The 16622-nt window shown below is 39.9% G+C and overlaps 1 protein-coding gene across 1 annotated transcript in view; it reads right to left on the bottom strand.

Annotated features, from left to right (window-relative positions):
- wdr27 (WD repeat domain 27) overlaps positions 1 to 16622 on the bottom strand; it is a 59228-nt gene that overhangs the window by 9715 nt on the left and 32891 nt on the right. The window contains exons 22-23 of the mRNA XM_030071117.1: positions 16463 to 16565; positions 9912 to 10010 (exon numbers count right to left, since the gene is read on the bottom strand). Of these exons, the coding sequence (XP_029926977.1) occupies positions 9912 to 10010; positions 16463 to 16565 (202 nt within the window). The remainder of the gene's footprint in view (positions 1 to 9911; positions 10011 to 16462; positions 16566 to 16622) is intronic.

The raw sequence follows: 16622 nt of genomic DNA on the forward strand, positions 1-16622 counted from the left end.
TCACAGATGCAAGACTATCCACTCTCTTGCACCTATTCAAACAAGCAGAAATATGTGATGTGAATTTTGGCATGACCTCATTAAGATAGTATACTATGAGTCAGAAGCAGAAACTTGATCCAGAAGCTGCAGGCGACGTTGCACTTCGGTGGCCTCTATTGGCAGCAGGAACTAACCATTTGAATTTTTTGAGCGTTTCATTACCCTGCAATCATGTAATGTGACGTCAATAAACTGCACGCTCCTAAAACCTAAATTTCTTAGTGGACAGGGAAGAGTGGAAATTTTTGCAGCAGGGCCAGCCCATCATTGGTGAGTTCAGCCCTCTCAGGATGAAGTGCTCACTCGCGGTTTATGTGTGTTTCACTCGTAAGTTTCAATGTGTCACTTCCTGTGGGCTATGAAGATTTCCCACCAGTGGCCATACCTAACACCTGGAGCGAATTTGGGGAAATCAGGCGAGTCTGCGGGACTTCAGTTATTGAGGATGGGATGCTTATGTCTATTGCAGCCTGAATTTGAGATTTAGACTGATAAGAGGGGTGGGTGTATCTTTACTTAAAAATATGGTTAATGGAGCTTTAAATCTAATAGAGCGTTCCCCTGTTTTAATAAGGATGTTACAGATCTTCTTCCCTTTGAGAGGTTCTGAGAACGAAAAAACATAGGCTACAGTGACTGATGAAGTACTGATGAAGAACAGGTCTGTCCCTCTGGGTGGGCAGCATTTCTAACAAAAAGGTAGTTGTGCTACAGTGGAATGCACATGACAGGCCCCAGCTGTCTGCTAATTGCATCCAGAAAATTGCTTGACAAACACTGGAGCAGACAGTTTGCCACTACAGACTTGCTTGTCTAATAAGTAGCTGTAATCCGACAAGCTGTGAGTGGTTGGTATGGCAACTTTCATACATCAGCAATCCTTTCTATTCTCAAGATGAAATTATATACATTTATATACATCATTATAGTCATTTCTATGTATAGTGCGAACACCAATTCAATTTAGGGACAATGTCATGTCATATAAATAGCTAATATGGATGATGCTTGTTTAAATGAGAGTAGAAAGTATACTGAAAGTAGGTATATTTCCAAAGAGAGAAAAAAGGAGACAAATGCCCTCGGTACATTCCAAACTCCAAAAACACTCTAGTGATTAAATAGTATGATGTTAGTTTGTGTCAGTTATTGCATGTTAACACAATGAAGACTTGTACTGGGAATATACTATGCAACTTTTAGCCTGATTTGAATCATGATTTGGCCATCCTAACTGATTCTCAAGGTTGGAATGAGTCAGCGCCAGTTGTCATGCCGCTTGATTTAGCGGCAGACCCAATGGAGCCCTCCAATTCTTTCATACATTTGTGAATTTTATGACTTCAATCTGTACAAATCTTAACAGTCTCCTGAAGTCTGCGGTGGCCAGTGACACAAATCTGAGAAAAAAAGACCAGTAATAGTCGATGAGAGTCAAGCTCATGAAGAAACAATGCCTGACACTTGATGAATGATACTGGCACTGGTGCGCAGACTACTATGGCATTCATTTAATCTCAACAAGCCCAGTTTGGTTTGGTACTCAGAATTCACAGAGAAAGATATGCAAGCATTACATTTCTGTGTACATAAAGAAAATATATGCTAATCAAGTTGACAATGGTGGCGATTTCTATAAACAAACTAAGAATTCTATGATCATTAGTTATTGCAATTAATTTAGCCTATTGCTAATTGGCTGTCCAGCACATATATTGATTTTGATTAGAGTATGATAATGAATTTGCACATGATGAAGGGATCTCCTTAGATTTGAGCTGTTGACCATCTAGCTAGTGTGTGCACAGAAAGACAATAAAATTTCTGTCAACAATCTGCTGATTGTTTTCTTCCTTTTACTTTTGTTGTCCACTTTGCTTACACTCTTTTGGCGCTTTTCTGTTTATATTTCCCAACTCTCTCCACTTTGTTGTCTTTGTCTTTCCTTTTCTCCCACAGTTAGTCAAGAACTCTGCATAGCTGAGAATTGAAGTAAGTCACATGTTGAGGTTTATGCAAATAAAAAATAAAACCTCTGCATGTTTCTGAGATGGACTCAGATGGAGGCAGACATGTGATTGGTATTAAAAAGTGGACTTTTCAGATCACAGATGTTTCATTAAAAATAGGATATCAACCCTCCAGAGGGCTCGGTGGAGTCTCAGACACCTCCCATGCACACTGACCAGACTCTGAACAGGCCTCAAAACACAGCAAACAATAGCTTAAACAAGAACATCACCAAACATGCATAACTTCAATGTTGACACAAAATGCATACTCTTTATATCATTGTGTACCTAACTACCTTATGGTTAGCAGTGGTTTTAATAAGGGATAATAATGGCTAATTGCTTCCAGGTAGCTGAAAGTCAAACATCAGATTTTTTTTGTACCAAAGACTTAGTTAACAACACAGTAACTTTCAAAATGTCAAAATGTCAAAAAAAAAAAATAAAAAAAATAAAAAAAAAAATCCAGGGTTTTATTTGACATATAACTTTGCCCTAATCCAGAATTCTTCTGTTTAGAAAATAAACTCTAGTGATACAGATGCAATCTGTTTTTTATTGATGATGGAAAAAAAATGATCCAGCTTATGCAATACTTTAATAATGTATCATAAGTCAAAACAGACATTTTACACCAATGTTCAAACATTGTCAACATTTTAAACAAAAACTTTTGGCCCCTAAAAACAAATGTAAGGCTCATGCTTAGCTGTCACATTCAGCATCATCAGTTCTTGTATCAAGAGCTCAGTTGATTCAATGGGGTGACAGCAACTCAACAGTACCATACTGTAATTAGGGGTCATCACGTTTAACAACCTGATCAAATGTTAGAGCAGAAAGGAAGAGTTCAACACCCTATCATAACTGATTTTGCTTCTTATGTTAACAACTCAGTGAGAGAGCCAGCCAACAGACACAGCAACAACTGTTAGTTCAATACCGTTGTATTTAGTTTCAGGACATTACTAAAACTTGTTTCATGTAGCAGTATGTGTTCATATGTTTCAGACAAGTTACCATCCTTTATGGAAAAAAAAAAAAAAAAACTAAACTAAAAGCATGGCCCTCCTATATAAAAGCAATGGAAATAAAAGTGCTATTTTGTTTAGCTGCGGCCTATCTCTCTCCTGTTGGAGAATAAAATAATCTTGCATGACACATCAGATGAGTTTTAGAAACTTAAACTGGAAAATACAACGGCCTATATTGCCTAATTTCTTTGACTTTTCAGCGCTCATGCTTTAACTGCATGCCCTGATGAAAACACAGTATATACAGAGGTTTTGATGCGGAGCAAGCGCACTCTGACTGATGAAGTGTGTCTTCAAACTCTGCAGATCACTGCCAGTTGATGGTTATGGATCAAAATTTCCACTTTCAACCTTGGAAATTTGAATGTATCATTGTGGAGTGATGGGAAGTTTAATGGACTGGAGTAATGCAGTTGGCCATGCAGATGCAAAACATGTGCCTGAAATCCAAAAAGGTGATCGACAGGAAGGCCTACGAGACACCCAGCAGAGACTGCGATATTACTCCTTAAAAGGAATTATTTTCAGATCTACAATGCTTTGATCAGTTCCAAGGGGAATCTTTAACGAGACAATAAAATGATTCCCAGAGGAATTGTTCCTCTGTAAGAAGACCGCTGAGGTATTTGTTGGATAACACATTGAAAGGATACTGGTAAAATACTGTAGATTTTAACTTTCACTTTCCTGTAATGGCAGTTCAAGACAGACAAAAGTGTTTGTCCAGTTTAAGTTTTATTTCAGGTTTTATTTGGCTAGACCTTAGAGCGTGCCTGGATTTCTAAACTTCCACATCCGTTCAGTTTAAGAGAAAGGTAGTAACCCCGGGAAAGGAGGCGGTTATGTAGGGCTGCCCCACAGTGGCATGTTTTTGTGCTTTAAATTTGTCATGGAGATGTCAGTCAGAAAGGAGCTGCAAGGCTCAGAGGAAATATTGTTACCAGCCTAACAAACTGAACCTTTGAAGCATGTTTGAAGCGTGACACGCAGACACAATTCAGTAATTTTCTCTGCATTGCATCCCTTTCCAAAAGACTTCCAAAACCTCTCCCTGGCTGTGATGAATGAAACCCCTTCAGGACAGGAAGGAAGAGGCTGTGCACTTAGGTCTGAAATCTATTTATTTTGTGGTTATAGGGAGGCTAACACTTTTGAGCTTTTTTTTTTTTTTTTTTTTTTTTGAAAAATTGTATTGGTCCATTAGACTAACTGACTAAACTACTAAAGTACAGCTCACGCCTACAAAAAACTGAGCAGCAACTTGAATCAGCTTTACGATAGATCCAAATGTTCAGCATTGAACATGATTTCATCAAACACAACATAATCATGCATTTAATACAGGATTCATGCTTTTTGACATAATGGAATGCTAGGCTAAGTGACTGAATCTTTGAATGATATGTTTGGTTTGTGATTCCAGGGCACATGTAGGTGTACAAACAGAAGCTCAAAGGTTCTGCCAATTCTGGGAAGAGAGCATGAGGCCTGCTGCTGTGTCGGTAAGAAAATGATCAGTTACATATGAAATCAGAATAACACAAAGCTGCTGAGAAAAGCCTTCAGCTATCTATTCCTTTCTATCTTTCAATATTGTGCCTTCACACTTGGCACCAGCCCATATTTTTGTGAAATGGTTGACTTAAATTGCACTCTAAGTGGTATTAAAAAGGTCTTTAAAAAGTCTTAAATTTACCTTGGTGGATCCTGCAGACACCCTGTCCTATCACAGAGCCTTAGAGCTCTTCTTTATAAAAACAAGAAAAATTAAGTTCTCTCAGCCAGGCTGCAAACTTTGCCACTGGGGCTAATAAACACTCAAGCAGTCAAGCAGTAGGCCAAAGAGGCATAATATATGAAAAAACAAAGTTTGTTTTGTAGTCAAGAATCGTTTTATTTTATATTTTTACCTATTGGTATTCACTCCAACCGACTGTTTTCTGTTACCTGTGTATCCTATTAGAGTTTTTAGTGGGCATAAGTTGTACTGACTTTGCATATTTGAAAATTAAAAAAAGACATTACACTAAGAGGCAGCACTTTTCCTTTCCCCCCTGGACACAAAAATATGACAAATATGGGGATCAGCCTTATGCTGAAATAAATATTTTTTAGTAGCTGAGAAAATATGAAACAGATCTATAATGGCCTAAAGAATACATTATAATTCCCTTACACGTTATGTCACAGGTTTCTAGTGTGAAGGCCTTGCAACCAAAGTCGAATACCCACCTTACCCTTAAGGTGGAATACGCTTAGCCATGCTATGTGACCTCAGCCTGAGGATATCATTCCTGTTTCATGAACACAGATTGTGCAGACCATCTGAGTAACCAGTTGATTGACAGTCAGTAGTGTCTCTACATAGCTGTAAATTCAAATGAATAAAAACAGTTGTAGAACATTCCCAAACTGGCCATCAAGCAAAATAGACAATCCTCTAAAATATGCCTCAGAGATGAAGTAATCCTCTGACCTGACATGACCCAGCATGATCTCTGAAGGACATTGCTCTTCTGTGTGACCTTTTATCTCTACTTTTAAACTTTCATCTGTCATGCCTGTCGTGCCTCATGCAAGTTTGTGCACTAGTCACACAATTTAACCCACAGATTTGTGTCCATGGACACAAATTGTCAATTTTTTTTCATGCATACGAACACAAATTTACTTTTCTGTGCATATGGACACAGATTTAATTTGTGTCTATGAACACGAGTTTTCCTTTGCCAGTGGTGGAAACCACTTCCGAAAAAGGCTAAATTCTGGTATCTTTAGCTAACAAAGCTGTAGATCCAGATGGGAAAAGGTTACAAAACCATAGATCCAGGTGGGGAGAGGTGAGATTTAGGCATAACAAAACACTTGATTTAGGTAGAGACAGGTTGGGTTTAGGCAATAAAACTGGAAACTGGATATGGTCACGGTGTAAAAACAGTGGTCTTCCCTCATAATCATAGTCAGTCATGTTGAATGACTCATCTGCCACCACACATCCCTCCTTACATGGAGTTTGTGGGCTCTTTATACTACCTCATGATTATTGGTACAGGCACGAAACCCTCCACGTAAAATACATTACTTTGAAATTTCTGCTGTCACAAAAAATGGTCAGTTCATATCCATGGACACAAATCTATAGATTCATTTTCATGACTATATCACAAACTATATCAATCCCATTGCAGCATTCTGGTCTTTTCCCAAACAGAAGCCATGGACAGACAGGACTGTACGTGAAGCACTAAAAGCATGGGCCATCGCTTACAACACAGGAGCAACGTCGAGCGATATGGAGGCAGCGTTCTCAACCTGAGTTAGTAAAGGATGCTAAATGGTACTACAGGGAGAGAGTGGAATCACAGTTTCAGCTTGGTGGTTTCAGACTCCTGTGGCCAGGGCTAGGGAACATAATGGACTACAGAGGTAAATCCACAGAACTTGAATGGAGCAGAATACTCATGGAACTGTTTGCTGTTGTCATTTGGCAAATTTAAAATAAAATGGTGTTTGTGGTTAATTGCTACACTGACAGCACACATATGAAGTGTGTCACATTTTCTTGATAACTGAGAAGATGTTGTACTGTGTCTGCTTGGTAAAATTATTGAATAAATGTTAGTTTCCACTGACTGGAATGAGGAAGTTGAGAAAGTAACTTTGGAGAGTCTGTTCTACTCCAATTCAAGTCATATGGGTAAATCCCACTCCTAGCCGAACTAATATGGCCAAGCTTACTGATGACAAAGTCGTGATGAGTCTGATCATGAGCGTTGATGAAGACAACTACCTGGCAGCAAGACTAAGGAGATGGTTGTGGACTCATGACCAGTGGGACCCCTGTGAAGTGAGTAAACAAACGAACAAGCAGACCTCATGTGGACAGCACACACCACCTCCCTGATAAACAAGACCAGACAGCAACCTTTACCACCTCAGGCAGCTCAGGAAGTCCAGGGTCCCACATCCAACACATCCAAAAGACGTTCTACTCCATCGAGAGTATCCTGACTGGGAGCATCACTGCCTGGAATGGGAGCTGCTCTGCCCAGGACCACAAATGTAGGGATCTGTGTTCCTGGGAAGAATGTGGTGCTTCTAGCAGAGCATGTCAACAGGATTTCACTCCAGGCAGTGTAAGACGAAGGCCCAGAGACTCCAGCCACCCTTGCAGCAGGTTATTTTGGCTACTGAGAATCATCTCTGTAGCCTCAGGGCTTGCACAGAAAGATTCAGAAAGGGTTTCTACCCCCTGGCAATAAGGCTATTAAACAACGAGCCACAATAAGAACTATCAATACAATCAATACAATGGAGACACAGACACACACACAAACACACACACATTCTCTCCCTTTCTGTCTGTCTCTCTCTCTGTATCTCTCTCTCTCCCTCTGTCTCTCTCTCTCTCTCTCTCTCTCTCTGTCGCTCTCTCTCTCTCTCTCTCTCTGTCTCTCTCTTGCTCTATCTCTCTTTCTGTCTGTCTCTCTCTCCACTCAGATACCTTATACATTCTACTGCACACTTCTGTTTTTGGGTTATATTTTTCTCTGCATCTTATTTGTCATTTAGATTGTTTGTATATAGCTTTCTGTTTGCACTATATCTTTCTATTGCTCTACATCTTTCATAGTTTTTACCTTACCATTTTATATTTTTATATATTTTTATCGTGTACATTTATACTTTATTTTAAAATGCTCACAGTCTGGACATTAACCAGAAAAAGCATTTCACTACAAGTTGTACAAGGAGTATGGCTATGCACGTGACAAATAAAACTCTTGAATCTTGAGTCATGTGTGGATGCCTCTGGGATGCTTCTGAGTCATAACAATGCCTGGAATAGGAACAAAACCCATTTTTTATTAGCTAGGAGTCTGACAACAACTTAAAATAGTATGAGGAATAATATGAGAATGCTCTGTTTGTGATTTTATCAAGATGTAAAACAACACTTCCATTACAGTCCACAAACTATTAATCCCACTAGTCTATACAGCTAAAGTCTAATGACAGCAAAATGTTTCATTTCACCACTACACCAAAGATTTTCAGCTATATCTCTCAATAAAGCATAACTGTCTAACAGTCTTGACACGCTGTAAAACTGCCAGCAAAATCTTGTGCTAGTTGTCTGTGAACCTTTTATAACTCAATGACATCAAATCTAAAATAATTTTATTTCATCCTCCAAGCTCCTAAGGTAGGCCTCAAAACTAAGTGCAAAATCTGCTTGAACAGTATCCAGAAATCCAGCAGGGGTTTTTGACAGCAACTGGATTTTTGAAAGTTAACAGGGTCACCAACTCCTCTAACTTTCAGTTGAGGAATATATCAAATGTCTGGTTGTTTTTGTCTGCTGCTGATTTGGAGCATAATCATGTTTTTATACCAGCTCTTAAACTTCCTTTATACGTGGCGAAAAACACAGAAAACATGCATATCACGACTCTTAGTCACAGGTGCTGGACAAAGAAAACTGAAGTAAATCAAAGTAAACAATGTCTACACGTTGTGTAATGCTGCCAAAGTTTTTTAGTCTGATGAAAAGCCTGTGTGCTCCAAGCTTACCAGCTGTGTTATAAAATACAATGTAAGAGCATTACACATCGTACTATTATAATTGGAGAGTGGTTTGTGTGTTTGTGTGTCCCACCATTCCAATTCTTTCCCTTTTGGGTCACTGATCCAAAAGTTAGTCTCCATGGGATTTTTGGGGTCGCTGAGTCGATTGGACATGGTCCCGAGTCAGTTGGGCCATGGAAAATAGTCAGAACTGGCCCATGGGCCGGAGGTAGAACCCCTATCTTGGGAACAAATGAACGTAGACACATGGGACAGAGAGTGGCATGCTTAGCATCCCAGTTGCTATGGTTCAGTTACAGTGATTGCTTAATGTGTGTGCCACCCCTTTCCCTTTGGGCAAATGATTCTAAAGTTGGTTGCTAGAGTTTTTAGGGGTCGCCTAGTTGATTGGACACTGTCGCAAGTCAACTGAATCACGGAACTGGTACCTTTATCTTGGGAATGGAAGATTATAGAGACACAGTACCAAGACTGGCCTGTTCAGTGTCCCCGAAGACCCCCAGACAGGCCTTGGTTCAAAGTCACTACAAGGTTCGACTCTGGAGAGTCCAATTCATTTAATTGGAGAGCAGTGTATCTGTGTGTGCCCCTTTCCCTTTGGGCTGCTGATCTCAAACTAGGCTTCTGGAGGGCTTTAGGGTCACTGAGGTGATTGGACATGATCCCAAGTCGGTAACTCAGACAAGGCTTGAACACCAACACTCGTGACTCGACTCGTTCTCGAGGTCTAATGACTCAACTTTAACACACTGATCAAAGCTTCTGTAGACTGCTGCTGAGTGACAGACAAAAAAGCTTAGCATGCAATTTGGCCTGGAGCTTGTGGAAAATCATCAGATCCCCTCAAACAACAGAATCCAAGGCAGGCTCTTGCATCCAGCCAGCTTTTGCCACAGAGGTTATTCCTACAGCTGCGAGAATAACTATAATCTCACTTCAAATCATGGCTGCTTTCCAAGAAATCATTGTGGCATTGTGTGCTTTTTTACTCAGAGGCCTTTTGATATCTGATCACAGAGGATATCCCAATGGAAGGTAAAATATGCACTCAGCTTTTGTAATTACTCTGGTCAATGCATTTACTATGAGGACGAGCAGAAAGATAGATACTTTTTTAAACATGTTTCTTTTACCTGTTTGGTGAGGTGGAGCACTGAGAGTGCTTTAAATGAGAAATGTATATAACACAAAACAAAAGACTGACAAAGAAGAAAGGCAGAAGAGTATTTCTCACCTCCGGTGTGGCAGGGTTGAACGTCACACTTAGCACTGTGTCTGAGTGTTTCTGAAGCTTGTGGAGGTAGCTGCTGCTGCGGATGTCATACACATAGGCCTGCAATGAATGAAATTGAATGAAAAAACTTAGCATCCTGTTGTGAGTGTTCTTCATGGTGACCACCCTCAATATGTGGCTGTTCAGAATTGCTTCTTATTGGTATTTCAATTCAGCATGAACAATTAATCAAAACAACAAATTTGACATTGCCTCTGCTGGAAGAACTTATCTGCATTGTTGGACTAATCTCCAAATAACTTTGGGTTCAACGGTCTATGTAAATAAATAGGTTTTCCACCACATGGCCCACTTATTCCTCCCCAGTAGTTCACTCTGGACTGATGGCTTCTAGCTCTCTTGGCTCCAAAACCAATGCTCAATTTCTGTGTTGCTGGCACAGAGTTTATAGCCACCACATGGCCAGGCCAATGAGCAAGTACTTGACCTTTACTAAGTTCTTGATAATTTATTGTCACTAATATACTGCAGCTATTATGTAAGAAACCACCACAGATTTTGAGTAACACGAAACACTAAGTGACAAGAGCATGTTATGCAGTGAACTAATCAGGTGATTATCAAACAGTAGATATTCACTTAGACTATGAGTAAAAGATAAGCAGACCATATTTGACATGTATCCTCCATAAGCAAAAACCTCCCTAATGATCAACTTCACATTCAGCAAAGCTGCACTTGCTTAGGTTAACTGCACGCTTTTTTTATTTTCCTTACAAAAGGGATGAATGAGCAGAATAAGAAATAAAATGTCTCAGTTATGATTAAAGAAGCTTCAAGGGGTGGCCAAGAAATTGCAGCATCAACAAGTCTCTTGTTTAGAACAGCATGTAACTGACACAAATACTCATGTCACAGATTGTGGCATCTTGACATTTCAGTGGGAAGGGACAGTTCATCTCAAAACAGAGTACAGACTAGCTTGAAATCTTGGCACCTGATTCATTGGTGCAATCAGTGAACTGAGTATTGACTCAACAACTATTCCAACAAACATTTTGAAACTTAGATTGATTGTGGTCATTTCACACTATGTTGTTGTTGTTGTTTTATCTATCTATCTATCTATCTATCTATCTATCTATCTATCTATCTACACATTTTCACTATTTTTGTCACTTAAAAAATGCAATAAAATTATAAAATCATACTTTGCTTATGTATAAATAAATTGGTAGATTGGAGAATAAATATGTAAATCCATGCAACCAGTTGTCAGCTTTGTTACACTGCTTTTCTTGATTTTCTAAACACAATAAATATGTTTCTAACCATTCTCTTCCTGCAGTACCATAAGCTCAGATAAAAACAGATGTGTGGATGTTTGTTACCAGACAGCAACTCATCAGATTCCTGCAGCTGTTTTTTATTATGCTTCCCTGAAAAAGCTTTCAAGTGAGCTCCCTTGAAGGATCATTGGGTAAGAGTCTCCTGTCTAAAGCATCTGATTGTATGGTGCCTAACAGAGCATTAGATAGTTGGGAAAAAGTTATATCACATGGATTTCCAGAGGCACCAATTTGTATCAACATCAACTGAAGCAGGGGACAAGGGCAACAGACCCTGAAGTGTGACAACTCGCTATTCCTTAGGCATATATCTTGCATTAGTGTTTTTACAAGAAACAGCAGGCCTCTCAGCAATTACCTTCATGTTACATGATATGAGGGGATGTAATTTGATGCGATATGTTAATTTCATACTTAACTGTATAGGTTCAATAGCACACACACACACACACCCACACACACACAAAGACCAAGTGCAAGACCACTCCAGTTAAATTACATACCATAGGTTTATATTGAAGCATGTACCACATCGCAATTACATTGCATTTAAGATTGTTTTTGGCCTTATTTTGGGTGGAAAATGTGTAATATGATCTAGGGAGTCTTTAAAGAATATGCATGTTCTCTTTTCCGTGATTGCTTTGTAAAATATTGAGACAAGAACAAATGTTTCTGGCTTATGGAAGTCTCAGGGCAGCCACAAATAAGTACGGTGTAGTTCACTACCGTACATTCTGTTGGCTTCCGAGAAACGCTGGAAATGTCCAATCTCGGCAGTGATGCTCTCAAATCTCGGTATTTGCAGAGTCCCGCAATTAATAATAACCAGCAGCATTCATACATTATTCCATTGCTTTCACCAAACACATATACCAGAAGAGGAGAGAGATGGATAGGGAAAAGGGAGGCAGTCTTCTGAAAACTTCTTCTTGAACGCAAGTATTAGGCAGTCTGGAAAAGCAATTAAACAGTTCTGCTTCAACATGAATGTTGAATTCAACTTCTATGGAAAAAGGCTTGAATCCAAATAAAAATCTGAGTCAAGCACGAATGCTGTCCTCCCCTTAAATGGAAGATGCAGCATTTCATCCAGGATTCATATGGTGCTATGATTTGCTTGACAAAAAAGGCATGGTTAAGTTAGACATACATAAATCAAAAAATGAGCAGAGAAATGTTGTGCATTACTGCAGATATCAGATTTACAATCAGAGAATGTGGTTTGAAACTTTGATACTGGGTTTCACATAACAGCACAAAGCCACAAACCCCTAAGGTCACATTCTTTCTCAGCTCAACAACTTTCAAAACTTCAATTAATAGTGTGCCTCTTGGGTTAATATGTACAACAGGGTTAGTGTTTGGTGGAAGCAGCACTTGAGGAAAAGACAATCATGCCTTTGGCCTTTTTGTTACTTCTGACCAGGAGCAACACAAGAGTGCAATGAAATGTCTGCTATTCCAATGTGTAGTTTATCTCATACACTGCTCAATATACCATCCCAGTAAAACAATAGAAAAGGAATCTCACAAGGTGGCTCATTTGAGAGGCTTGATCACTTAGTTTCCTTTGTATTATGGCCCTGTGATGGCCTACAGAGGAAGCAGTTCAACATTGTCTATCAAAATAACAATTGTTTTTTGGTTAAAAAAGAAAAAAAATGTCAGTTGTATAAGCAATACAACATGTCGTAGCCTGTTACAATGGATACAGGGATTACGATTTTATAAGGTGTAGAAATAGACCTGGTTGGGTGCGACCAGTGGCTCGCTGGTGGAATGTGTTTTTCATCATATATTTATCAAATTTTGGGCTGGTTCTACATCAACTGTTTTGTTTTTCACACTCCTTGTCTTTCTACATGAGCACTTATCAGAGGCAAAAGGGGATCTTGGGTTAAATCTATGACTGATGGTTAAAAATATACACTGCAGTGCTTTTACAGCAATCAAGAGACTCACCAAGAAATACACACCATAAATACACTAACATACAAGGAAGCTTGATCAAGGAGGAATTCTATTACGTTACATCCTTTCACAGCTGTCACTGACACAGCTGCCAGTGACTTCTCATATGACCTGACGACCTGATCTGACATGACATGACATCATTCCATAAACATCCAATTGGTATGTGAGGCAGATGTGGCTTTAACAAGTGTTTGTGAGTTTTAATGCAATGAGTAATGCATTTTGAGACCAGCTTGTTAGGGAGTTGAGCTAATAGCAGTAGTTAAACTGTTAATATGAAACGTATTAGATCCATTTTCTTGCAGCTTATCCACATCAGAGTTACAGTGGCCACAGCATAAGAAGAGTAGCATAAGAGTCCTTTTCTCCATCAACTTCCTGAAGCTCCTCCTGGGGGATCCCAAAGAAATGCTAGGCCAGTTGGAGCATGGAGCCTCATCAGTGTGTCCTGGGTTTGCCCTGGAGTCACCTCTTAGTTGGCCAGGCCCGGTATACCTACAAAAGCCTGGAAGCAGTCTTAAGTACTCAAACCAAGCCACCTGGCACCTTTAAATGTAGATCAGTAGCAGCTTGACTACAATGCTCCAGTGCTCACTTTTTAAAGGTTAATACAAATACACTGCAATAAAGTGTTACTAAACTAACAAAATAATACTATGTAGCCCCAGAGATTGGTGAGTGGTTGTCACAATAGTATGATTATGCAATGGTGAACTGACCCATCCATTTAGAGCTGGGGCATAGGTGAGAACAGCTGGGCTTGCTGTGGTTGTTGTGCCGACCATTTTGATCTGAGATAGCAGGTACTTGCTTGTCCAGTGATGACTGAATTTCTTGCTGGCTTTTTCGTCACTGTTGAGTGAAGTTATGTTTTGTTGAAGCTTCATGGATTCAGACTATGCCAGCTGCACACTGCACTGAGGTGGAAAAGTCTAAGCTAAGAGACTGAGTTCTGGCAATGTATGGTTATTTTTTATTTATTGTATTTCTAATGTGTGTGTGTGTGTGTGTGTGTGTGTGTGTGTGTTTGTTTTGTTTTGTTTTTTTTTAAATCTTGTTGTAACTAACCTCTTGGGTGATGGAGAGCAACTGTCGTGTCCTATGACATTTTCATTTATTTATTTATTTTAAAAAAATATATGCAGCAAAATCCTAGCTCAACCCACTGAATTTAGAATCTTAAGCTTAAACATTGTAACCTGCCTCTATTTTGTGTGCTTTTATTGAACACCCCATTCCCGGGTGACTAACACGTTGTCATCCAATTTGTTTTATTTGAATGGATGATTTTATTTGCTTTTAAGATTATGTGGTATTTCAAACTGACAACCTGGTTTAAGCTCAAGATTTGACTCTGTTGTAATAAAAAAATAAGACGTTGCTCTCCAACCTGTGGTTTTTATTCATATTTTTAAGAGAATCTGTAAAAGTATACCCAGCTCATCTAGTTTAGGATTGGATTACCACAACTGTATTCAGCGTCCATGCATAGCAGGTGCAACTATGTAGAGGTGCAACTCAGGCCAGCTCAGGCTCCACACTGACCTTTTCACCACAACTTTGAAAGCCTACAAAACTACAGTGACTGGAAATGGGTGAGCGAAGCTATAAAACTAAGGTTTCCCTCAGAAATGATCAAGTACACAGATGTCATAACTCAGCTGAGCCACAAGTTGAGATTGATGCCAGCATGCCAGTGCGTAAATTATATACTCTGATTTTTTTTTTTTTTTCTGACATACTATTACACTGTCTGCAGAGAACCGTAAGTGTTCTGTCTGTGACATCGTTGGGATATCTCATGAAGAGGTGTCAAATTACACTGTAAAAGAATATGTTACTAATGTACATTTCACAATATCAACCTCGCATTTCCATTTATATCACATTCTCTGTGAAAGTGAGAAACGTTGGACATGGCATTCCAGTGCACTCTGGAAATGTCACTTCAACATTAAACAGCCTCAGTTAAGGTGAGGGTGAGCGACTTATTTGCATATAATCAAATAAAGACTATTTCTCAAAGATCCTCTATGAGAAGGGATTTAGTGTTTTACTCAGTTTTACTTCAACAGGGTCTCCAGACACTAGGGGCCCTATCTTGTGCCACCCGCTATCCGCTGCCACTACCCGCTACCCGCAAATTGCGGATTTAGGAACTTCCGCTATCCCTAAACGCTATCTTGAGCCACCCGCTACCCGCTATCCGTTATGCCGACTCCGTCATTTGCGCCTGGAGGTGTGTCCGTGGGCGTGTTTCATGCGCTATCCCTAAAGTTGCTATCTTGCACACACACTTTAGGGATAGCGGATAGCGGGTGGTCCTGACCACCTGCTATCCGCTATCCCTAAAGTTTGGGCTGTTACGAGAGCGCGCCCAGGCGGCTTCAATGCGCGCCCCGACGGAGCCTTGCCACGCACACGGTCGGACTGATACCGGGACGCAGCCGGAATGGACTGAGTATATTACTCATATAGCCTGTTTAGAGGAAAGACTGTTTTAATTGGACACTTACGCCAGCACGTTTTATTGTTTTATCATAAGCCAGCAGCTGTGCTATATTTTTATTTTTAATATTTTATTTGCCCAATCTACCTTGTCAATAAATTAGTTTACACATAGTTCCACCTCTGCCTCTTGTGTGTGTGTGTGTGGTGTGGCCCGGGGATTTTACTCAATCAGTACAACCTTGTGACACGTCCACTTGGACACATGTGGCTCCACCTCCCGAATTAACTCGCCTATAATATAATATATAATATGTATATAAAGCCAACTTGCTTTAGCCTCAGTAGAAGCCCTGAGAAAATCTACCTCCCTCTCTCCATCGCGGGTTTAGGATTTAGGATTTAGGATAGTGCAGCCTGCCCTTAAAGGCAATGGCACCTGGCACACTGATTGGTTTAACTGGCGTAACGCCCAAAACACGCCTATGCATAATATAGCGGGTAGCGCAAGTGTTTTGCGGATAGCGGGAGGTGCACAAGATAGCAACTTTTACGGGGGAACGCCTCTTCCTAAATCCTAAATCCGCAAATAGCGGGTTTAGGGAGTCTGGCGCAAGATAGGGCCCCATGTCTCCAGTCTGACTCTTGACTCCTTCATTACTGTATAATTCTGTGACCTCATATTGTAAATGATATTGTCAAATGATGTCAACAAAACATCTTACTCCAGTGTAGATGTAGGACAGAGTCCTGTATGTGTGATGGATCACAACTTACACAGTTATCTTCGGAGCCTGAGGCAATAAACCGGCCACATGGTGAGATAGCTGAAGAACACGGATGACATCGATTTAGATGGCTCTCATAACGACGTATGCACCTGAGTCGAACACACACAATGAGAAACTAACATGTAAAGATTAAAACAGGCCTGATA

This window comes from Myripristis murdjan, chromosome 15 (assembly GCF_902150065.1).
Source record: "Myripristis murdjan chromosome 15, fMyrMur1.1, whole genome shotgun sequence".
Lineage (NCBI taxonomy): Eukaryota > Metazoa > Chordata > Actinopteri > Holocentriformes > Holocentridae > Myripristis > Myripristis murdjan.